The 24,655-nt window shown below is 41.9% G+C and overlaps 1 protein-coding gene across 2 annotated transcripts in view; it reads left to right on the top strand.

Annotated features, from left to right (window-relative positions):
* The window catches only part of TBCD (tubulin folding cofactor D), a 116,217-nt gene that overhangs the window by 47,479 nt on the left and 44,083 nt on the right, over positions 1-24,655 (top strand). For both annotated transcript variants that reach the window (XM_029960016.1, XM_029960015.1), the window contains exons 14-21: positions 1,436-1,592; positions 10,274-10,331; positions 15,037-15,066; positions 18,391-18,476; positions 20,893-20,973; positions 21,711-21,784; positions 22,651-22,768; positions 23,660-23,720. In XM_029960016.1, the coding sequence (XP_029815876.1) occupies positions 1,436-1,592; positions 10,274-10,331; positions 15,037-15,066; positions 18,391-18,476; positions 20,893-20,973; positions 21,711-21,784; positions 22,651-22,768; positions 23,660-23,720 (665 nt within the window). The remainder of the gene's footprint in view (positions 1-1,435; positions 1,593-10,273; positions 10,332-15,036; positions 15,067-18,390; positions 18,477-20,892; positions 20,974-21,710; positions 21,785-22,650; positions 22,769-23,659; positions 23,721-24,655) is intronic.

Raw genomic sequence — 24,655 nt, 5'->3', positions numbered from 1 at the left:
CACATTGAAGTTTTAATTATTTTGTGATTGCATCCACTCAGGGATATCCAGACACAGATTGCTAATGAAATACAGCTCAGTGATCCCATTTCTTATTAATGGGATCACCTTGTGACAAGTATTTTCTAAGGAAGAAAGGTGCATTTGATAAATCTGATACAAGGAGGAAAACAGGGAGAGAAGTTGTTTCTTTTTTTTCTAGAGGCTGTTGTTTTTGCAGACATTATAAATTTATTGAAGTTGTGTCATCTAGAGAGAGGTATATTCAGAGTTGGTATCTGGATGTGCAGATACCAAATGAAGGTCCTCTGGGGAACCCTGCATTCATGTAGTGTTTCTTGAACTGTGGCAGTCTGTTACTAGAACTCTGTAAAAGAATTCTTCTTTCAGTTTTTGGAAACTCTGGATCTGTGTGTGTCATGTGGCTGTTCAGGGTGTGAATATCTGTTTCTTATTTCCTCGCTGTGTAACAGAAGTTGATATGGTGGGGGTATTGATTTAACCTGAATGATGGGAGAAGACTTTTTTGGGGGTGTGGTGGGGTGGTGGGATCTGCTGTTCTCCCTCATCAAAGGCTTCTGGTTTTGCATTAAATCATTCTGTGCTGGTGACGAGGTGTGTAGTTTCAGATGTCTGAGCAATGACAGCAAATCCCACCTGTCTGCTTTTCTAGGTTATTTTGCAGCTTTATCAATATTCTCTCTTTCTGATGGGTGCAGTTCAGCAGCACAGACAGGTTCAAGCCTAAAATACTCCAAATAGCAGCTCTGTGGGGAATAAAACATCACAGCTTCCTTAATGCTAGAATGATGTCAAATGTGTCACTTGGCTCTAAGATACTGAAAAAACTGTACTTAAGTCCCTTTCAGGATTGATATATTAATGATTGACAAACTATGTTAATTAATAAGAATTTAACATATTAGGACTTCTACTGTGCTTAATGTTGTCTGCAAATAGATGGATACTGATTCTTTTATGGTATTTTCAACACTGTATTTCTTAAGAAATATTATTTCTGTAGTGATGGATGTTGCTGCAACATTTGAAGTCCAGTTCCTTTAAAAGTGGACACCTTAAAATTCTGCAATTTAAAATCACTTTGAACGTGTCTCACCGAGTAATAAATTGTATCAGTGTTACTTCTCATGTACCCACTTACCTTAATCCTCATTGAGCTACATGTGAAGGAAATAAAAAACCTGCTGCTGATAAAGAAGCAAAAGAGTGTAATAAAAAACCCAACTCTTCTTTCTAATCAACTTTAAAGTGAGTCTGTGTTGAGAGCCACGTGCTTTTTTCTTTCAGGACACACAACTCCACCCTGTGTCTTTCCTCCAGCGGTCACTGGATGCTTTTAGACCTTTTTATTTTTTTTTTTCTTGTTCCCTGCTACTCCTGACCATTGCTTTTGTCCCCTTTTTCACCCTGGCAGTCGTTCCTGTCATGCTGAAGGCTCTGACCTACGATGAGAAGAGGGGGGCCTGCAGCGTGGGCTCCAACGTCAGGGACGCCGCCTGTTACGTGTGCTGGGCCTTCGCCCGCGCCTACGAGCCCAGAGAGCTGAAACCCTTCATCAGCCACATCTCCAGGTAAGGTCTGAACTGCTAAAAATCAGCCTGTCTGCTAACAGGCACACTGAACAGCTTAAAAGTGAAGGGCTGAGTACGAGCGGGATGACGAGGACATGAAGTGTTTCCTTTCCATATCGAGGTGTTTCCTTGTGACTCCATTTCCTTCTGTCCATCTGTCGTAGGAAAACCAAAGAAAAGTCCAAAGAAACTCACTGTAAGGAGGTTGAGAGAAATTAGTGGAGGCTTTGGCAGGGGCAGGGTGTCCTGTCCTGCTTGATCACCCACTCTTGTGCTGAGCTCAGCAAAATTCTGGCAGTTTAAGAAGTTTTGGAACCACAGTTCAGTAGGGTTAGAAATGAACCACTCTAAAACAGGGGATTTGCTTTATGGAGTCATAAAGACATGGAATATTAGGAGAAGACTTATGGAAGAAGTTCCTTCTTACCTTCTCAGGTGAACACTTGTTCCTAATGATCCAGGGTTTCTTGAACTTTGTCAGATGGGTGTTGTGCAAAGAATAAAGTAGGTCTTTACTGGCAGCTTACAGCCTGCAAGTTGATTAGAACAATAAACTGCACTTCAACTCTTCTTCTATATAATCTATAATTTTCATTTGAAGTGTTCCCATTCAAAGATGAGTAAATAACAAAACCACTTCCAGTTTCTCAAAGGGCTAAGAACTTTACACAGTGATTCTGAATTCCTAGTAACACAGCACTTTTGAATAATGGAGGGTTTATTATAAATAAGAACATGTTTTAGTTAAAGTTATCGAATACATGAGAGAATTTGTTTTCTCTTTTGATATCCTGTAGTTTTATAGAGTAGCCCAGTCCAGTACCCCACTTAGCAGTGGATGGAAGCATGTGTGTGTAGTTCTTTTTCAATCTGTGGTTTCTGTTTCAAAAGACTTTCAAAAGTAAAATCTTCAAAATATTTCCAAATCTGCAATACTGCAGTGGTGGACTGGAACTTGGTGCATCTTTTCACTTAATACTGTTGATATTTTTGCAGATACAAACTGGTTTTACCTTTTTTCTTTTGTCTCGTGCTTTCCCTACCTCTTTTCCTGTGGGATTCTCTCTTTGGTGTTTGGTCTTTTTGTTGGCCACACACTGGCTGACATTTGAGGTGTCTTTAATGGGTGACTTGCACTGCAAACACACAGAGGTGGCTTCTAACAGTTTTTCTTGGCACACTTTTAGGACAACCATTGATAGCAGCAACTCAGGCATCTTTGTCCCTATCAGAGGAATTTTGATCAGTGGTCATTTAGTATTATCTTTTTAAAAAGAAAAAAAAGTTTGGACTATCCACTGATCTGTGCTCCTGTGTATCTGGTTGAAGTTTTAGGGGCTGCTTTCAGATTGCTGACAGAACTATTTCAGTGTTGTCCAAAAAGCCTGGTTTGGAAACAGAGAGTTACCTACTGAGCTCAGCAGGTTTCCAAAGAACATGTGACTGTTTCTTTCTTCTTTAAAACCTATTTTTAAAGTTCTTTTGAGACAGTCTGTAAATCAATCCATTTTTGTTCCTTGATCCCAGTGCACTGTACCCTGGCTGGTCTCTGCTGTTCTTCATCCTTGTAGCCTCACTCTGCAGTGCTGGCCCTTCAATGCAGGGTCACCCAACAGGTCTCTGACCTGTGTGATACTTGCTTCTGGGGTTTTTTGAGACCTTGATAAAATCTTTCTAAGAACCTGCTGTCGAACTTCTGAAGGCCAAACACTGTTTTTCTTCTTTTTTCCAAAGTGAGCAGACAAGAAATGCTGAGACATTTTAGCCTGGTGTCTCTGATAAAGCAGTTTCATGTTGTTCTGGTGATGTTCCATCTGGAATGGCACAGATACTAAAGGAGAGGAGTCTGGTAACACTGAGCTGTGCTAGGATGTGATGCCATCCACTGTTTTGGGATAACTTTTGGAAAGAGAATGTGGAACTCCAGAATAGCCCAGCTTTACTTAGGCACACTAGAAACAGTGATATTTGCCACAGTAAGTTAAAGAGATATTCTCTTTTGAAGAGTCATATTTAATTCCCTTCTAGCTGAGTTCATGGTAAATTATATATGGTGTGAGATTATTAACTGAGGGCTCCTAAAGATGTGTTTGGACAAAAATGATAAACACCAAAGTCTACTCTGTGTTTGCATAGGTACAAGGGAGAATGGTTTTAAACTAGGAGAGGTTTAGATTAGATGTTAGAGAGAAATTCTCACTGCAGAGTTACATTTATATTCTCATTACCAGCAAATCTTCAGGACAAGTGTAGCCATACCAGTACTAAAGTTTGGTTCAAATCTGGTGATTTTTGTAGATTTGGTCAGCAGCCTGATGAAAATAAAATCTTTGCTTCCATCCTCTGAGTTGGACAACATTAAGTTTTCTTTCAGGATCTGTCGAGCTTATTGCTTGTGAAACTTTAAAAAAGCCCAATTCTGGTCTGTTCTGTTTATCAGAATTTTTCTTTCATGGTGCTTTGAGCAATATATTTCATTTACTCCTTCCACCCTGCTGTGCTGCAAAGCAGTGTTGCTCTCCAGAGGTTTGTTTGCAAGCTCACCCTGGGGATTTCTTGGGGTTTGTGCTGTTTTGTTTTACTGTCACGAAGCTGTTGGTGGCAACTCGTGGACAAGTATGAAGGAGGTTGTGTTTCTGAAGAAGTTCCTGTCCCTTGGCCTGTTCTGGAAACAAATTCTTCTTTTTTTTTTTTTAGGAAAGTGTCAAGTGACAATAATTGATATCCCTCTGCCTGTGGTTGTAATGGCAGTGAACACTGTGGCTGTTCCAGCTATGACAACTTCAGTTGTTGGGAATAAGGTGGTGGAATGGAGTGAAAAACAGGGTGGACAACCAAGGGGAAGCTGAAAATTGCTCATGAACAGCTGTAAGGTGGTGTGGTTTGTAATGTCTTAGTTTTCCAACGAAGCTGTTGTTTTGAGAGCAGAGCAGAGAAGTATTTTGGCAAGTATTAACGCTATATAAGGCTTTACTTAAAAAGCTGTGTGGTTCTGGTGGCCATACCTTTTCTGAATGTAATCAACTCCTGAAGGTAGAATTGCCACTCCAAAGAGAAATGGTGGAAAAAAAAAATATTCAAATAAAGTATGACACACAGTTTCACCTATTGTGTCAGCAAGCCGATAATTACACCCGGCTTTTTTTTAAATCTAGCCTTAGGTGTGTCACTGTTTTACTTAAAGAAGAGTCATACTTCTAGCCACAAGCAAATTGTTGCTACCCTTAAAAAAATGCAGAACTCAGCATCTTGAAACAAAGTGCATAATATCCATTGTGAGCTGAACTACACAGCAAAAAACATCTGCCTGGGTAAGAATATGTGCTGGGAGATTCTTAGAGAAAAGCAGTAAACACCTTCCAAACCTGCAGTGAGTGATTGCAGTCCTGAAGTGCTGGCTTTGCTTGGTGCTAGGAATTGCAGAAGGCTTATCCTGCATTCAGTGTTCAGCTGCTGGAGGCACGTGGGACCCACCTAGGTACCAAAATACAGAAGTGCCACATAAACTGGGTCCTGCCCTGCATCCCCCAAAGAATAGTTACAGATTAAAGCAGAGGGGACTTCGGGGTGGGGAGATTATTTTTTCTTTTTCTTGTATCTTTATGTAATGGAAAAACATTGTTTTCTGTGTTTTCAGTAGTCAAGGGACATAAATACTTCACTTAGGACTAATGAAAAATCACTTTAAACTGCATAAAGTCACATTGTTTTAGTAAAAAGAAATATCTGTCTCCATGTTCAGTGACAGCTGTTTCTTCACTGATTTCTTATGAATGTTCTGTTAAGTGGTAAAATTAAGTTACAAACTGGAATTGCTGTAGATCAGAGATCAGCCCTTCTCCTTCCTGACCTTCTCACTCTTTTAAGAAAGAAAAAAGAGAACACTTAATAGAAATATGTGTCCAAGAGTATTTCTAATTGTACTTGCTCATATTTTTACATGGCAGTGTTTTTTCCCCATCCATATTTCAACAAGATCCACTTGCTCCCATCTGCTTAATAGTTTGTTAAAGTCTAGTTTAACTGGTTTCTAAAATCTTGCCTCATCTATTCAAACTACAGGACCACAAAAAGAAAATTCTTGGCAGTGTGGACGAAACTTCACTTTTGCAGGGCAATGTTCCTCCTTTTTGAGATGCAGGCACTGAAGTTGCTGTTCAAGCATATCTTTATAAAAGCACCATTTGTCTGAGCTTTGTTTCTCTCCCAGTCTCTACATGCACCTCTCCTCTTAAGCTTAACCTGTGAGGAAAGTGAAACAGAACTTAATGACTTGGAAATAGGGGTAATTTGATTCCTGCCCCCTTGGGTGTGGAAGTTGCAGTCTGTGAAGTGGCAGGTGCACACACTGAGGAACTGTTTTGTTTAAAACCCAAACAAAAAATAAAAAGGAAAACATGCTGCTGCTCTGTTAGACAATTATAGTGATTAAATGGTTGCTGGCTATCCCCCTTCTTTGGAACTGTGCAGAGTGGAGGTTCCTTTGCCTGTCGTTGGGGTGGGTAATCGATCCCTGCTGGTTGCTGAGGAGGGGGGATGATGGAACCCTGGCACACACAGGGGCAGCAGGGCAGGAACCCTGGCACACACAGGGGGAGCAGGGCTGGAACCCTGGCACACACAGGGGGAGCAGGGCTGGAACCTTGGCACACACAGGGGCAGCAGGGCAGGAACCCTGGCACACACAGGGGGAGCAGGGCTGGAACCCTGGCACACACAGGGGGAGCAGGGCAGGAACCCTGGCACACACAGGGGCAGCAGGGCAGGAACCCTGGCACACACAGGGGGAGCAGGGCTGGAACCCTGGCACACACAGGGGGAGCAGGGCTGGAACCTTGGCACACACAGGGGCAGCAGGGCAGGAACCCTGGCACACACAGGGGGAGCAGGGCTGGAACCTTGGCACACACAGGGGGAGCAGGGCAGGAACCCTGGCACACACAGGGGCAGCAGGGCAGGAGGGCAGCCGTGGCTTCCCCGCGGTGCGTGTTGGGTTGGCAGGAGGGGGGGACGGGCAGGTGTGGCTCGGGATGGATGATGGAGCTTGCTCCAGGGCAGGATTGTCCTGCAGAACTGGGGAAATCTGAAGCATTGCTCTGAGCTATGTCTTGTACCATGATGAAATATGGAGAATGGCTTTGTGCTGTTGTGTTCCTCCCGAGGAGAGCTGTGTGCTGAAGGCACTTGGGTGAAGTGAGCTCCTGCAGGGCCATCACAGGCCTTTTTAAAATGTGTTTTATTTCAATAGCAGGATTTGTAACTCCCGTTCTAAGCATTTTTCTTATTTCTCTTTTCTACACGTGTATTCATTATACTTTTACCATTTTATTCCCCAAATTTGTCATTGGAATGACCACTGAACAGTGTAGGAGGGTGGGTGGCCAGAGGGTAGTGTGAGAGCTTGGGCTGAGATGGGTTAGAGGGACTACCAAAGCAGGCAGTGTGGAAGAGGGAATGGCCACTGCATTTCTCCTTCTCCTCAGACCTTCTCCTTGCCTAGATAAACAGGAGGAATTAAATCTGAGACAGGAATTAAATCTCGTTCCCCAGCAGTGCAGCTGGAACAGACTCTTTCACTCGCTCCTTCCCCTGCGTTGCTCCTGCAGTGCTGTAACAGCTCTGTGGGATGAAGTGAACAGGGAAACTACCCTGCGCTCAAAAATAGAGCTGGCAAAAGAAAAATTAATTGAACCTACGTGTGTTTTCATCACCCAGCTCACTGCTTAGCAGTGGCATGACTGGAGGGGAGCAGAAGGGGCTGTTTGCAGCAGCAGTGCTCAACAGACCTGACTCTGACTCTGATCTCACCTCCTTTCCTTGACTTGCTTCAATTGTTCAAACCCATTTTGCTTGTGATGGTTGCTGTGCCTTCCCTTCCCTAATGTACAACAGGGAGGAGAGTTTGCTGCCCTGTTGCCACTTAGACTTTCCCCTTTTAGGGCTCAGGAAGGAAATTCTGGCTCTGTGCCAAACTGGCAAGAGGTTTGAGAGTTTATTTTTCTCTTCCCGCAGCTTCAGGGTGGCACAGTGGAATGGGTGGTAGCAGATTCCCAAGGGTTAGCAAAGAATCAGCTTCTTACTCCTTGTGGCTAGTGGAGACTGGAAGTGCCTGCTAGGGGTGACAAAGGGAATTCAGGTTTATTGTCTGATACATCTGGAGAGGGTAACCTGGTGTTTCTGCTGTTTCTGTGTTCTGATGTCTCTCACCTGGTCAGCCTCTGCTGTCTGGTTCTTCCCACCTTGTCAGGGAAGGGAATGACATCCACGTGGGTGGGGGAAGTGCCCACTGGCATACTTGGAGTCCTTCTAACTTTCCCTGAAGCCAGTTAGGTGAGTCCTTGGAGGAGCAAGGAATGGATGAGGAAGAAAGGGAGAGTTATTAGTTGACTGATAGAGTTGCAACTCACTTTTTAAAGTCTGTTTATGTTCACTGTACACTTGAATGCTGCTGTTCATACAGGCCCACGTACCTCAAGGAACTGGGGAAGGTGTTCATGGAGACTGGAGGATGCAAAGCCGTGCTCTGCTCCGCCTGGCAGCAGGCAGGTGTGGTGCACTTGGGGCAAGTCAAGACATGATCCTTTGAGTAGCTTAAAAAAATACCCCACTTGGTTTGACATAAACAGTTTCTTTATGTTAGGAAATCCTGGTGCAGTATCACATAAACTCCCACGACGAGGCAGACGGGTGAAGACACCTTAGACATGTTTCATCCTCGGCACGTTGCCCTCCCCGCTAATCCCTGAGCCTCCCGATGGGAATGGGCCTGGAAGAATTATTTGTGGACTTTGATAAGTCAAAATACTTCATTAAAAGGATTAACATAAAGCAGTGACTGCTGTATAAATGGGGCTGTGAGGACAGTGACAAAATTCCTGGGGTTTTCTGTTTTGTTTTACTCAAACACAGTGTGCAGTTGCAGCACGGAGTAACTCGGGTGGCATCACACAGACATGGTGTTGCTGGTTTGACTTACACAGGTTTGTCCTGAGGCAGCAGAAGAACAAGAAAAAGTGGAGAAATGCAATTTCATTATAAGCTGAGCTCTTGTTTGATACAGTGAGGGCAGCACTTGGGATTCTGAACTTCCTGGTGCAATGAGGGTTTTTTATGGGTGGATTTTTTTTCCTCTTCAGAAAAGATCAGCATTGAAATCCTGCATAACTGACAAAATACTGTTTTAGCTTATAGTCCATAAAATGGGAAATGTCAGGGAGAAATTTGCTTCTTTTTGCTTTCCAGGATCATTTTCATCCAGTTCCATAGTTTTTGAATGTTCTCTAATTAAAAGGTTTATGGGAGCTAGTCATGTCATGTAACCATATACTTCTTAAATGTCCTTTTAAAATAATTTTTAAGTCTCTCTGTGTGCCAGAGAATTAGCAAGCATGAAGATGATGTATCTGACCCAGCAGTTTTTCAGCACTGAGCCATGTGTGCTGCTTCCTGATGGAATACTTCCTGAACATTTGCTCTTCCAGTAGCTGTTGTTTGGATGACCTCCTCTTTCCTCTTGTCTTTGTGCAGAGGGGGGAATTGCTCGTGCAAGTAGCAATAAGAAAGCATTAACTGTCTCTAGAACAATTTATTGGGGTTTGTTTTCATTTCATTCTGCCTTTCTGTCTCTTGTTTTCCTTAATGGAGATAAACTGAAATTACAGAGGCCAAGCTGACTATGCATTTCAGGGAATTTGAACAACACAGTATTCATCACTGTAGGGAACTGATAGCCACTACCCAGGCAAGCTTGATATTATCAGTGTAATTAATATCCTTATGCTGAAGCAAAGCTATCTTGAATTTACTTTTCAGCCAGTATTTATTTCCGGTTTTGCCTGGAGTCAATAAATAATGTAATGAAGAGTTTCAGGGTTTGAAAGGAATAATTTTCTGCTTAAATGATTCTCCTGAAGTGATGTTTATTTGTTGCTGAAGTTAATTGAATGCTGGAGGTGGATTTCTAAAGCTGTAGACTGCCTGTCCTGGGATATATTCTCCCTCTCTTGTGTGGCACATCTTTGAACAGCAGTTCTTTTGAGGCAGGAGAATCACCCTGTGCGGGGTCACCAGACTTCATGCATGAAGAAATCACTTGGTACAATCATCCTTCTGTATCTGCAGGTCACCCTTTAAAAAAACAGCTTTGCAGTTTGTCTTGCAGGTCTCTTTTGAGCAGGATTTGCATATTGTTGTCTGATTTTTGTTCCTTACAGGATGGGACTGTTCTTGTGGAGAAAGCTGCAGGTTTCTGTTGCTTAACTTTGCCTTGTGTTTAAGCCTTACCCAAGACTTGCTGTATATTTGGCTATTGAGAAACTGTATTTCCAAGTCTTAATTTGAAATTGCACTGTCTGAGTCTCACATTGGAGGTGGTCTTTATGCCCAAGTTTTAAACTCCTGCCATATTTAAACCAGAAAACCTCTCTGTGCAGTCAAACATATTTACATATTCCTTGGTCCAGTGGGATGGCCACTGTCCATTTGTGCTGTGGAAAGTCCACACCAAACGAGAGAAACAAGGAAGTACCAGGTTATTTCAACTCAGATTTTGTATTTCTAAATAATAATCTCCTTAGAGGACGTTCTGCCTGCTCTGCTTGGAAGGCTAAATGTTGAAATAATGGCATTGCACATTTCTTCTCATATATTTGGTACTAATGCTCAGTGTTTTATTTCCTCAGTGCATTGGTTATTGCTGCAGTATTTGATCGTGACGTTAATTGCAGAAGAGCTGCTTCTGTAAGTTACCACATTTCAACTTACCTGACTCTGTTAGTTTTTGCTTGTTTTCATTTAATTTAAAAATTTGTAGACTTGACTATATAGAACTACAGTAGAGGAGCTGTGAGCAAAAAAAAAAAGTGCTTTTTGAAATCCTTAGAAGTATTGTGTGAATTTAGATTTTAATTGGAATAATCCACAGATGCACATCTTGATTTATGGCCACAGTTAACAATCTGCTGTATTCTTGTCGTGGTGGTTAAGATAAAGTATCTAAGGAAGGGCTGTTTACCATTTTCTAGTCACACCATCACAGACAAAAGGGTCCTACATAGAACACAGACATTGGCTCGTTTGCAGGTCACCAAACTGGTGAGTTTTATGAGGCAACACTTTTCTGATTCTACCTCAGCTGTTACTCTCTGATCAGGGTAATTTCTAGAATAATGTCTCTCCTTCAAACATATTTTCACTAATTGAATAAAACTCTTTCCATAGGACCAGGAATTTTTAAAAGGAAGTGATAAATCCATTAGGCAGATTTGTTATGTAGTTAATAGCACTGACACCAAATTGTATTCTGTGGAAACTTTCTGCAGAAAATATTTATGCTGATGAGAATTGGAAAGAATGTTCCTAAGAGAAGGGAATGATGGAGAATTACAGAATTCTATAGTCATAGAATTTAAGAAGAAGAAAGAATACACACATTATCTTTGAGAATTTAAGTCTGTGTCTTGTATATATTGAACTTGCTTTCTTAAAAAAAAAAAAGAAGGAAAGAGGTATTAGTTGTCTCAACAGAAAACCCAAATTATTGTATGTAAATGTAAAAAAACCCCACCCTGTAACTGTATGAGCTCAAACCAGACCCAGGCAGCGTCTGCCAAAGCACCAGGTGTCTGTTCCTGACAATAAATGTCACCGTGAATGTGTTAAAAAAAAAAAAAAGGCAGTCTTTTCAGTGTGTCCATTAACAGGTCTGTCTGATTTTTTTTGACTGAAATTTTGAAAGGTAATGCATTTATAGCACAAGAAGGGTTTCTCAGGGATACCTGGATAGCATCCTTATTTTTCCTGGCCACACCTCTGCTGGGGAGATGAAGCTGCTGAATGAAGCTGCAGAGTAATTGCTGGGGAAGTGAGTCAGTGGTTGTGCAAGCCCAGCACAGCTCGGGGGGCTGGAGGCTCTGAAACCAAAGCCAAGGGGCTGGAGGTTGCTGAGTGCTCACAGAACATGTCCTTCACATAGGTACAAATAGTGAATATCACCAGTGCTGCTCCTCCTAAACTTCAGCTCCTAAATTTAGGTTGAATTTGCTGTTCTTGGCTAATGTAAGTCACTTTATTCAAATCAGTTCCTTGGAGGGATTTGCTTTCCTGAGAACTGCAACAAAACATTAAGGGAGCACAGGTGGTGGGAAGTGAATTATTTAATTATTTATATAGAAATTTCCCTTGGAGTCAGGGATCATATATAAATAGAAATCTATAACACAGTTGCCACTACAAGTGTACTGCTTACCTTTAGTAGCTTCATCTGATTGTCCTGTGTGATTTTCAGTGTGTTTCTACACTTAAACATAAACCAATATTTTGACCATGAACTATGGTGCTAAACCAGCCACATTCACTAAATCTATGAACTTAGTGCAGCCCATGTATCTGTATTTCTAGTGAGTATAAAACCCAGCATATTTTCTCCTCACTTTCCTCTTCTGCTGTAGCCCAGGTACTTTCTGATTTAGAACTGGTCAAAATTTGGAATTGCTGTTTGATGGGTGGTTATGAAAGTACCAAAACCTTTTCTCTTATTTTAGAAAGGCAAAGATATATTTTGTGTTTGCCAGGCATTCCTACAATTTTGAAGAAAAATACCTGGGAGTCCTAAATATTTCCAATCATTCCTGCAGTTAAACACATATTTAAATAAACAACATGTTTTACTAGATTTTCCATCTATTACAATATGGAATATATTCTAATGCAGAGCACCAATAAAACAAAATAGAGAACAGAGACATTTTGAACCCCGAGGTTAAAGAGAATAGAACAAGACTGTGCTTTTGAAGCTCCACGAGCATTCTGGGCTGGCTTGTGCAACTCTTTCATGAATAATCAGTATAAGGAATAATCAGATGAATAAGTGATGTTGAATTGGACTCCATTCAGCTCTGCCATCTCAAAGAAAGGAGAGGTTTTTTTTCCTCTTGGCTGAATGATAGTTTTTAAATTATCTATTTTTAAACAGAATATATTTAATGTTGTAATATTTTTTCAATTTTTGTGGGTAAACAGAGTGTTCAGCTTGCCAGGCTAAGTCAGTCACCTTGGTTCTGATCTCATGGAATCTTTATTTAATATCTTTGTATCCAGTTTTTCCATCTCCAGAAGGGGATTGTATAAAAAATGAAAAATTATTCTTACAAAGCAGTTGAACTATTTGGCATCCTTTGGGAATTTGAAGTTGTTTGAAAGTGTGACTGAATTAGTAACATTTTCAGTTACTGAAAATCTCTGAAGCATTACAAAGAAAAGTCTTTTGTGAAAAAGGAGGGAATTCTGTGAACATTAAACGAGCTTTCTGCACAATGGCTGGTTTGCTGCAACATTCTCTCTAGGCCCCTACACATCTTTTCCCAGTTATTTTACCACAGTATATTTCAGTCCAAGGGCATGGGTTTATTGTAAGTAGGACAAAACTCTCACTGGTTTGCAACCAGATTTACATTGCTTGGCTATGATTTTGAAAGAAAAGAAGGCTTTGCAGATTTTATATCATTTAGGCACTTGTCTGAGCAGCACATTTTTAAAAGGAATTGTAATGCAGTGATTAAACTATGAAATCCCTTGGATATGATGGAGAGTGTCATCTTCACTGAAATGTCCCTGTACTGTTTAAAAGGGTCTCAATAGCATAAAGTATAGTATAAAATATAGGATATACCCTCCATAATATGTTGAGGCTCTCAATAACATTAAATATAGGATAAAGTATAGCATATATCCTCAAAAATGTATTGAGGGTCTCAGTAATGTTAAATATAGCATAAAGTATAGCATATATCCTCAAAAATATATTGAGGGTCTCAATAACATTAAATATAGCATAAAGTATAGCATATATCCTCAAAAATATATTGAGGGTCTCAATAACATTAAATATAGCATAAAGTATAGCATATATCCTCAAAAATATATTGAGGGTCTCAATAACATTAAATATAGCATAAAGTATAGCATATATCCTCAAAAATATATTGAGGGTCTCAATAACATTAAATATAGCATAAAGTATAGCATATATCCTCAAAAATATATTGAGGGTCTCAACAGGATAAAGTGGGACCTAAAGCTGATGAGGAAGTAGGAAGAAATAAATGATTCAGAGTGACATGAAATGATGTCCTGGCAAATGCTGACTGGGAGCTTGTGTTGGGAGTGAGGTAAGGAGGGGAAAGGCTGTGTCAGTCTGGGCCCCATCATTCAGCAAAGAGCAGACCCAGGGCATCTCTGCAGCCCCAGCTCCTGCTCCGGAGGCGCTGGATGTGATGCCCCAGGTGATCCAAAGCTGGAGAGCCCGGGGGCACTGCTGGCAGAGGCAGGGGGGTGAGGGGGCTCCCCAACCTGTGCTACGTGTCCTGAGCTGGAGATGCCGTGAGCAGGAGCTGAACCTGCCCGGGCAGGTCTGCAGGGACTGGGCAGGATCACCCCAGGAAGGCTCCGAGAGGCTCCGGCTCCGTCCCGGCTGGTGCAGCCCCGGCTCCACCTGCGCAGTGGGTGCCTTGGGGAGCAGGCTGAACCTGTTGTTTCCACAGGTGGATTAACACATGGGTGCTGTATTTATGAAGGAAATACAGAAGCTCTGGCTGTCCAAATTCTTGTGGTATTTCAGTAAGGATTGGGGCTTCCCCCCGTCTGTTAAACATCAATTAACAGTTGCTGTCCTTCACTAGCGAGCTGTGTGTGCAGAGGGTGACAGTTCCTTGGAGAAATGTCCAGAAACTATCATCTCCCCTCCCTGAAAAGGGTTGAAATTTGCAGAAGTTTTTATTAATACTTAGAATTACGGCCTTTTAAGGAATGAAAAATGATGAGTGTTTTTTTGAGAGAGGGAGAAAATTCAAGTAGGAAGTAGGGAATTAATTAGGTTTTATTCTATGTACCGTACAAGTACAGATTAATTTTATGGTTGTTTTTGTTGCATTTTGCAAGAATTTGAGTTTATTTAGTGCAAAACACAAGAAATGTACATGAATTTTGTCTTAAAATTTCGGGGTGCTTTCAGACATGTACTGTGCAAATAAGTGCTGCAGTCTCAGTGTTTTTTGCCTGAAGTTTTCACTGACAAAGAATCAAACTTTGCCCACTCTCAGCAAGTGATGTTGAAGCCAGACAAGAGTGAGCTGTCTCAATTTCTGTTGTCTACAGGCACTGACTTTCAATCCCAGGGCGAAGCCTTGTGTCACTACTCCAAAGCACTTGTGTGGGTGTGACTGGTTTAATAAACCTGCATTCTTAAACCTCTGGCTTTGGGAGCACCCGAACGAGGAGATGCAGAAACAGAAAAGCCCCGCGGGCTTGTTCTACTGACAGAGTTTACTTTATTTAAAACAGAAAAGCCATGGGTCATTTATATTGTTGTGTGTTTTGAATTCATCATCTGGTGTTTATCAAAAAGCAAACCTGACTCGTTTTGGTGTGTTTGTTCTCTGTTCCTTAGGCTGCCTTCCAGGAGAATGTTGGGAGACAGGTACGGTGACTTCCCTGCATCTTCATTCATTTGTGCCTCGGAGCTCACTGTAAACGTGGAGTACCTGAAATCAAAACTAGACACCGTGGCTTTGGAAAAAAACTGAGTAAAAGAATGTCACAAAAATAATTGTTTTCATTATGAGCAACGAGTTCTAGTGGAGTATTTCTCTGAGATGTGAGTTTGATTTTAGTGTTCCAGTTTCGGAAGAAGCAGAGCTTTCTGGTAATTTTCAGTCCTTCTGAAAAGCAGTATCAGCATTTGTGACAGCCATGGTACACCCTGCAAGCTGCAATGCTCTTAAAACAGGAAAAGTGTAGTGTTTGTTTGTTTTGGTTGTGTTTTTGGGTTTGTTTTGTTTCATTGACTTTCTCGTTTTCAATAGAAATAGAACAACTGAAGTGTTGTTCTGTGCAGTCATTGCTGTGGTTGGTGGTACCCCAGAGAACCAGGCTTAAGAGTCTTCAACTCAATTTTTGGGTTTGCCTGTTGTACCATACAGATATTTTGAGAAAACTGGTACTTCTGAAGGTACCCAAGTGCTTTGAAAAAAGGTATTGTGGTAGGTTCTGATGTAACTTAGCAACATGTAAGTGGTTAAAATGCTCAGACAACTTTGATTTTCAACCTGGGAGGAGAAAAGCAAGTAGGGTAAAGACTTGGATTTCCTGGTTTCTCATCAGGAATTAATAAAGCTGAACATACAACTGAGAGAGGAAGAAAAGGGGGGGGAATGGTTCAGTTAGTGACAGAGCAGGTCATGTGAGCGTGGTCAAAGCAATTTTGTTATCAATAAACTGCTCTTTAAAAGGGATCTTCTGTGCTGTAAGACAGAATATTATTCCTTTAGAACTGTGGGTCTCAAACAGTCTGTTTCTATCCAGTGTGTCCATTTCTAGATAGAAGTAAGTAGTTTAACAGCAGAGAAAGGGTGCAAGAAGACCCTGGAAGAGGGTAGGGACTTTTGGTGACCTGACCCAGGTAGGTCTGTGATAAGCAGAAGTCAGTGTGACTCTTCCCTGGGTCTGTAGTTCCTGCCCTGGAGAGGTTGGGTATCACAGAGCAGCTCAGCCTGGTTCCACCACGTGAGGTGCTGAGGGAAGTGAGTAACACCTTACCCTGCCTTCAGCTCCAGGTGAGGGAGGGCTCCTGGGTGCTGCAGGTTTAAAGTGCTTCCATGCAGCAAAAATTTTGTGGAGTGTTTTATTTCTTAATTAGAGGAGCACAGTCCAGGTTAGTTTGCAGCCAGAAAGGTTCCTTATGGACTCTGCTCTGACCCACCACTCAGATGTCTTGGTGTTGGTAGAACACACGTGACTTCAGCTTCTATGTTGGCACATTAGCAGTGAAACAGTCAGTTTTCATGGCAGAAAGGACACTGTCAGTCTCTCCTGCTGGTTCCTGCAGAAGTTCAGAAGTTGAACCATGCCTTGGTGCCTAGGAAAATGGTTTCTTAATGAGCAGATCCACCCTCTGGAGTTCTCTCCCCGGATGCAGTGTGTTAAAAGGCACCCTTTCTCTGAATTAGAAGGAGCTAAAACATATTTTCCAGCTGAGGTAACAATGCTGATAGTTAATAGGTGGAGAAGAAGGCTGCCCTCACCTACCCCCTGCTTCCTGCCTGCTTCACCTTTGTAATTCCACATGTCCCAAATCTGGAGCTTGCTTGTGGCCACTGAAGAAACCATTAAGTAACTTAAACTGTGTGGAAATGGGAGCTTTGAAAAATGTGGAGAATTTTTTAAAGCATAAACAGTGAGAAATGCACTGACTTCTAATAATACCAACTTTCATACTGGAGAAGTTTTCAGCGTTCTGACAGAATAGAAACTGTTGGCTGTTCCTGTGGAGCCAGGCTCTCCTGCTGGCCATGACCTCTGTACTCCAGAGCTGGGAGTCAGGAATGCTGCTGTCTCACCAGCAGGCACGGTGGCTCCCTGACCTGTGGTGAGGTGGCATTGAACTGGCACACTCACAGCTGAGGAACAAATAGCAAGGTCCAGCTGGCAGCTAGGACTGGAATTATTTGGCTGTGATTTTCCTTATGTGATGTGCATCCTTATATATTCCATTGCATGCCTTGCTGTTTGGCCTTAAATCATGATGAGGTGTTTCTCATGTACTTTTTTGTCCCTAATCACTGTTTCATGAGGTTTTTGGACAGAGCATTCATTTCAACTTCGAGTTATCAGGGTGTCCCTTGGATAAGCCATAAGTACTCTGTCTCTCCTTGGTTCAGTCAGATTCCAGGCCTGGTTTGGTTTTTGGTTTGGATCCCTAGTATTATGCTTCCCAGCCCAAGATCTCCAGAGCCCCTGGCAGCTCCCACTGCTGGCAGGATAAACTGCTTCAGTGGCTCAGGCTCAGATGGAGAGATACTTTCCACTGGTTTTGCATGGCTGTGTCCTAATGTGGAAGGGATGAGTGAGCTGTAAACAAACCAACCTGCATCACATCCCCAACCTGTACTTCCACAGAGGCTCATTCCTTAAACACTCTCCCAGTGTCCCTTCTGGAAGCGAGCAGAGTGTCTGTCACTTGGCTCTTTCCCATTTTGCTTCATTATGTCTCATGGATGCTTTGCTGCCTCTGCTTTTCCAAAACACAGCTGTGCTGTGTAATGCTCTGTTAAACCAGCCAGAGCCAAGCAAACTCTGAATGTCTGAATTGTATTGCTTATATATACAAAAATTCAAATTTCTGAGTGGAAATGTCATGTTTAGAAAGATAATTTATTCTCTAGAAACAGACTGACTTGGACAGGGATAGCAGAAGTAGGATTCAGTCTTTCAGGCTTTGCTGGGAAACAGTTTGCTTTTTTAAACCAAACCAACCCCAATTTTTTGGTTCATTAATCAGTCATAAAACGTATGTGTAAGTATTCTTCATGGGATGCATTTCTGGCTGCCCAAATCTCTAATTTTATACTTCATAAAACTCGCAGCAGATCCTTGTGCCTTCACATAAACTGGAAACATGTTTGTGTTTACCTAAACCTCCTTCCAGAGGAATCATTCTCTGGGTACATACATAGTCATGCATTCACCAAGTACATATTTGGGTATGACTGGAAGGTGTGAAGGAGCTATTGCATAGGTTACTGTCTGCTGCCTTTTACCTGGGCTGTTTATCTTTGACTCACAAGCAAAGCGAGGCATTTTGCTGTTTATATATTCAATATCCTTTATGTCTTTGGCACAAGTGATTTTACTGTAAATTAAATTGTATTTTTTCAGTGCCTGGGAGAGTAGCAGGAAATTTGTTTTCAATAATGTTGCCTATTTGGAAAGTATTTTACACTTTAAAATAATATTTTGTTTGTAGGGCACTTTTCCCCATGGCATTGACATTCTCACTGCAGCTGATTATTTTGCTGTTGGGAACAGAGTTAACTGTTACCTCACTATAAGGTAAGTTTCCAAGCATTAGTTTTCCTAAACATGAGGGACCTCATAATGAAATATTTGTCTGGTTGTCTCACCTTATGGAACATTATGTTTAACACTGATGATTTCGGATAAATTAATATCAGATTTTTATTTCTGCCTCAAACTGATTATCCTGTGCAAAACAGAGTGAAAATGTGGCCATGGTTTCCTTGACTACGAGGCAGAAGCAGCCAAGAGGCCTTATTTGCAGGTGTCACAAAACTGTCCAAGCTGGTCAAGGGTGGGGAAGATGAGGGGGTTGAGTTTGTGGTCTGTGCATAGACCTGTAACTTGAGTGCTGGTGTTTGTCCTGGTCAGCTCAGTGGAAATCTGACCACAGTGTTGGGAATGTTTGAAAAACCAAAGTGATCTCTGCAGTCCAGAGTCTGCAAAGAGTAAATGGGAATACCCAGGCTGGGGTCTGGTTATAAACCAGGGGCTTGTCTCAGAGGATGGTGTCAGCTCTGGGAATGCAGTGGTGCTGCAGTCAGGGCAGTTCAGAGCCACGCTGGCAGCTCTGCATGGCCAGGGTGGACAGAACACTGCCCTTCCTCTGGGATGATGACAAAGCCCAAGGGCTGGTTCCAGCTTGAGTTGTTCCAGACAGAGTCTGGCCTGGAGTCCAGCCTCATCCAGAGCCAAGGCAGAGACCAGCACCCACGGGAGGTGATTCAGACCCTTTGGAGACAGGTCAGGTAAATCACCCCATGGAATTGCTCAGAAGCCAAACAGGTCAGAAAGGCTTGAGCAGATGATATCCCTGGGGAACAGAAACAGCAGACAGCTACATGATGGTGCAGGCTCCACCACCAATTTTGTGACTTCCACTGAGGAGTTTTTTAAGATAATTGCCCTGGAACCCTCCATCTTCTCCTTGACTATTTTTTTTATTAATCTGTCCACCTCCACGTTGTCCCTTTTGTGCACAATCCCTTCAGTCTGTACAGACCTTCACCTTTTACCGACTGTCAGTCCTTCTGGGGTCCCCACCCTCCTCCTACACCTTCCCCAGAGCTCCCACCCACAGAGCTGGGATGGGGAAATGCAGGGGCTTGGTATTGCACAGGCTTGAGGTCCCAGGGAATCCATGGGATTTTTGAAACTCTGGCTTTTTGTACTAGAAGAAAATCGAAAACATTCAGAATTGACAAAGCAGTTTTTATTTCCTCTCTTATATAATTTTGGCTTGGAGGGTGATTATGTTCTCCTTACTTTTTGGGAGTGGAAACATTATTTTTTTTGTATTTTTCTTTTAATGTTCCTTTATTACTACAAGAAAGAAGAGAGGAGAACTCAGACATGGCAGGGGAATGTGTCTGTTATTGGATGTTCTTCCAGAACAGGGAGAGGAACCAGAGAGTCGTGAATTTTATCATTTCTCTGCTGGCATCAACCACAAGTTGAACCAAGTGTCCAATCCCCCCCTAGGGCTCAGTAGATGTTGTTTCTGTGTCCTGTCTTGGCTCAAGTGACTAAGGTCTGTCCCGTGGATTTAAGGATTCCCACTCCCCTGATGAATTCCATAGATGCCAATGTGGGAACATGCCACAGCATCTGGGTTTTCTCTTTGTTTTACTTTTAATTACACACATGTACATTAATGGAACACTGTTATAGTTGCAGAGTTAATCACTCAAAAGATAGGAAAAGGTAAAATTAAGATAATCCATGTGTGCTTAATGCTGTCCCTTTGTGCCCTTTTGACACAAACACGTTCTGCTGATTGTTGGGCTTCCCAAGGTGATTTAACACTCATCAGATGTACTGAGAAAACATTTCATTTAGCTTGTGTTGACCTTGGCTTTCAATAGTTGATGCTTCTGAAGATTGGAAAGCAAGTGTGGCTGTAAGGGAGGTAACTGCAGGCTCCTGGGATAATTAATGCTGGTGTTCCTGTAGGTCTCCACTTTGCAGCTTTAACAGTTTTTGTCACAACAGACTTTTTGTGTGTGTTTGATCTTTAAAAAAGACAGATTGAAAAGCCACATTCCATTTTGTATTTATGAAGATGTAGCACATTTCTAGAACTTACCTTTCCTGTGTCCTGTAGATGGAAAAATTGCACGAGTTAATACACACATCTAGATTTTTCCAGAATGTAACAATGGGAATTGAATGTTTATTTTTGCTCTTCATTGCTGTCAAGCTTGGTGTGTGTGGAGTAGTTTTTATGAAGGCTCTGAAAGTTTTAAAAATTTTCAGTTGTAAAATATTTGCTACTGTATAATTCAGCTGCATCTCGTTTAGGAGAGGGCACATTTAAGTAATTTTTTTTTATTGCTTTAAAACTAGAGGATTTAAATCTTTGGAGCAGGTTGTGTTAAAATGCACACAGATGCTGATTCTGTACTCTCTCTCTCTGACCTATATTTCTATTATCTGTGCATTTCTTTTTCAGTGTGTATATTGCTGGCTTTCCTGAGTATACACAGCCAATGATTGATCATTTAGTTAATATGAAGATTAACCACTGGGACAGGTAAGTTCATAAAGTCTAATGATTAATATCCAAGAATTGACTGTTCTGCATATTATATTTTCCTAGACTATTTTTGTAAATTTTACACCAGAGTTTGCAATAACATTTGACTGAAGGAAACTGGGAAGTAGTAGCTGATATAATCTCTACCTCCTGAGCATACTGTCACTTAAGCAGGTTTATGAATTTGTCTTTTGGCCATGACCTCAATCTGTTAATAGATTAATAAAACCCATTTATATGTTCTATAGTGTATGTGGGGGGTAAACACTGTCACCATACAATTATCCTAATTAAAGCAGATTTCATGCATAGAGATGGTGCTTAGTCACATTCAGTGTTCAGGAAGGCTGAAATGTGTGCCTATCACACAAATGAGATTGTATCAGTGCTGAGCCCAGTTTGCATCATGAGAAATAATCACAGTTTACTGCAGTGGCCCTGCCAGTGCACAGAACAGGCCCTGGGGTTCCACCAGCCCCAATGTTTGTCTCTTTGAGCAACAAGCTTTATTCATGTTGCTCAAAGCTGGCTGCAATGGATGCTGTTTGCTTTTGTTGGCTGTTTTGGAGGGAGGAAATACAGGATGGGCAGAGGATACTGCAATTTTCAATATTTGGGGGTCTTTTTTTCGCCTGGGGACGGAAGTCTCTTCCCGACGTTACTTTTTTTTGATACGTGGCTTCTGCTAAATTGCCAATGCCCCCAAATCCTAAAATTCTTTCTTACATCTTCAGTGTTATTCGAGAACTTTCAACCAAAGCCCTGCACAACATGACTCCCCGGGCCCCCGAGTACATGGCGAACGTGGGTAGGTACCAGCTGGGGCCTGCACGTGGGGCCAGGCCAGGCCTGGATGGCACAAATGTGTGAAGATCTAAACATGCACCATGGCTTGGTAAAAATTAACATTTCCCCCTGCAGCTTCCTACAGTGTAGTGACACTCGTGGCTGTACCAGTTTTCAGATTTTATGTACAAATTCTCTAAGGCTGCTGGGTTGTTTTTATCTGGGGCGTGGGCTTTGGTTCCCTGACTGCACTGGACCCTACTGGTTCCTAGGTGGATAAATGGGTGCAGTTGTGTGGGAACAACTCCAGCAGCTACTCCTCAAATTCCCAGATTCTGCTGACAGTAAGGCTTTGATGTTGTAGAGGGTGGGGGGATCTGTTTTGTCTTGTCCAGTCTGACATCTGCAGCAGAATTCCTTTCTGTGTGTGCGTAGTCAGATGTTTCTTAGCATTATTTCCTCGGCCCGTTCCAGATCCTGAGGATGTACTGGCTGCATTTTAATGTGCCTGGAAGACAGCAGTTGGTCCCCAGTGGATCTGCAGTGACAGAGCTTGCCAGGGCTCCCTGTCCTGGATTAGGAATGTGGCAGTTTACATGGAAGTCAAATTCCATGGCAGTACAAGCCTCACTTCCTTGGCTGCTCAACCAGCCCAGTGCCCAACAGTGACATTATTTCATTTACTCCAGCCAGGGAGTTAGTTGGGAGTACAAAGAATTGTCAGAATTTACTTTATTACAACTTCTTTTTCCTAAAGTAGCCAGGATACTTCACTTTCCAGAAACGCTTTCCCCATTTTATTTCTAGGCAGACAGGATTACATGTAGAACTGTGATCTGTCACTATGCTTTGTTTAAAAAAAAAAATTAATTATCTAATCTCTTTCAGTTTTGCCAAGACTTCTGCCTTTATCAGTGGGCTCAGATCTGCACACACGCCATGGGGCAATCCTTGCCTGTGCTGAGATCACCCATGCTCTGTGTAAACTGGCACAAGAGAATAATAGGTATTAATGCAAGATTATCTTGACTATAAATTTTCCTTTCATGTCTGGTCTATTGAAAGCTTCCTGAGTATAATTATGGAAATCTCCATCTCACTGAGCTGCTTTTCCATTGAATTTTTGTTTGTTTTGATCAATGATGCCGAGCCTTCACGTTTTATTCAGTGACGGTTTAAACTTGAGTCTTAAATTCATCAGCAGGAAAGGGAGAACACTTGCTGCCTTACTTGGAGAGTTCAAAGTGATCACTTAAATATAGATTAATCCCCTTTCCCCATAGGTGGGGGCCTTCCTGGTGAGGGGACAATCTTTTATCTTCAGTGTAAGAGAAATCCTTCCTCAGTGTGAGAGAAATACCTCCTGAAGCAGCTCGTTGACTTGGACTGATGTAATTGTTGCTGCTGGATTTCTGGTCCATGTATATTATATATATATACACACACATTCATTTGCCATCAGTGTCTGTCAAAAGAATCTGGGTTAATTTTAAGGAGTTCCCTTTTCAAGGAAGTTGAAAAGTTCAAGAAAAAGATGCAGAGCATTTTTTTAGTAGTAGGAAATACTTTAAATAGATGGAAAGAAATCACAGAAGTTTTGGAGTCCAAAAATACAACTGAGCTGAGAAATATTATCAGGGTGTTACTGATTATAATGTTATGGGGAAGTGATACTAGTTTTATGTGGTCTTTTAGGAATGAGTTTACTACACTATAAGGAAAGAACTTCTTTTGTTATACTTGCTCAACTATTTAAGATTAAATATTGCGTATTTCTGTGGAGCATAATTTGGAACAAATGGTTTTTTGTTTGAGAGTACAGTGTGATGTTGGGGAAGAAAAATTACTTACAGCATGATTAGGAAACCTGTATGAAAAATTCTGTCTCCTTTTACAGATCTGTAACGTACTATTTCAGTGAAAAATCATTGGAGGGACTTAAACAAATCCACCAAGAGGTTTGTAACCAGTATAAATGTATTTTTTTAACCTGATGTATCGTATGGTTTTTAAACAAAGCTTTACAGTTAAGGCAGCTGGCCACCTCCCTCATGCCCTTGCCAAGAGCAAACCATGTCACAGATGTGGTCACACACCCAGACTGTCTGATAGCTGGATGTCCTGGACCCTGTGTCTTACAGGGTGATTCTGGAGGCTGTTCTGCCTCTGCTGAGCCCCTTGCTCTGCTGCTGGAAGTCACATTTCTGATACACCTTTGACTCCCTTTCCCCTCTCTCTATGTACTGACTGGCCTTGCAGACCTTGGGGTGACTGTGGTCAAGGGAGACCTCCCAGTGAGCCTGTTCTGTCCCTGCATCCATAATTTACCTGTTTCTAGACCTCAAAAGTCATATCCTGCATTTCAATTGATGCACTCTCTATATCTCCACGTATGCTGAACGAAGCCTTGCCCTGCTCAGAGCAGTTCCAGATGCTTCCACAGGGATGGTTTTCCCTGTCTTGTCCATTTATTTTCAGTGATCCCATGTTGTTTTTTTCTTTTGGCTCCTATTTCTTCCCCCTTTGGAACAGCCAGTACTCCAGTGTTCAGGCTCCTGCTCCTTTCTGCAGGATCTGTAGTACCTTTAGTCCCAGTCTGATGTGCTAAAGCTGTCAGGCTTCTTCATTTACCCCATAAAGTCCACAGGTGCCTGTTTCACAGGTGAGAGCTGCTGCCACAGGTTGAAAAAACACCTTTTCCCTTCTTTAACTTTCTCACATTGAAAGGCCTGAAAGTTTGGTCAACATGTCTGTGCTGTTACAGTGGCCTTGAGGTTTTATGATGCAGCTTGTGCTGTTGTTTGTAATTAATCTGCAAAGTTGCTATAAACTCTTTTTTTTTTTAAATACCTGTTTGTTTTTTTTGTTTTAGTACACAGAAGTGAGATATCTC

Source organism: Manacus vitellinus, unplaced genomic scaffold (assembly GCF_001715985.3).
Source record: "Manacus vitellinus isolate BGI_N305 unplaced genomic scaffold, ASM171598v3 scaffold_24_pilon, whole genome shotgun sequence".
In the NCBI taxonomy this organism is placed as follows: Eukaryota; Metazoa; Chordata; class Aves; order Passeriformes; family Pipridae; genus Manacus; species Manacus vitellinus.
Note: the sequence above shows the minus strand (reverse complement) of the source record. Positions and strands in the feature narration are given on the sequence as shown.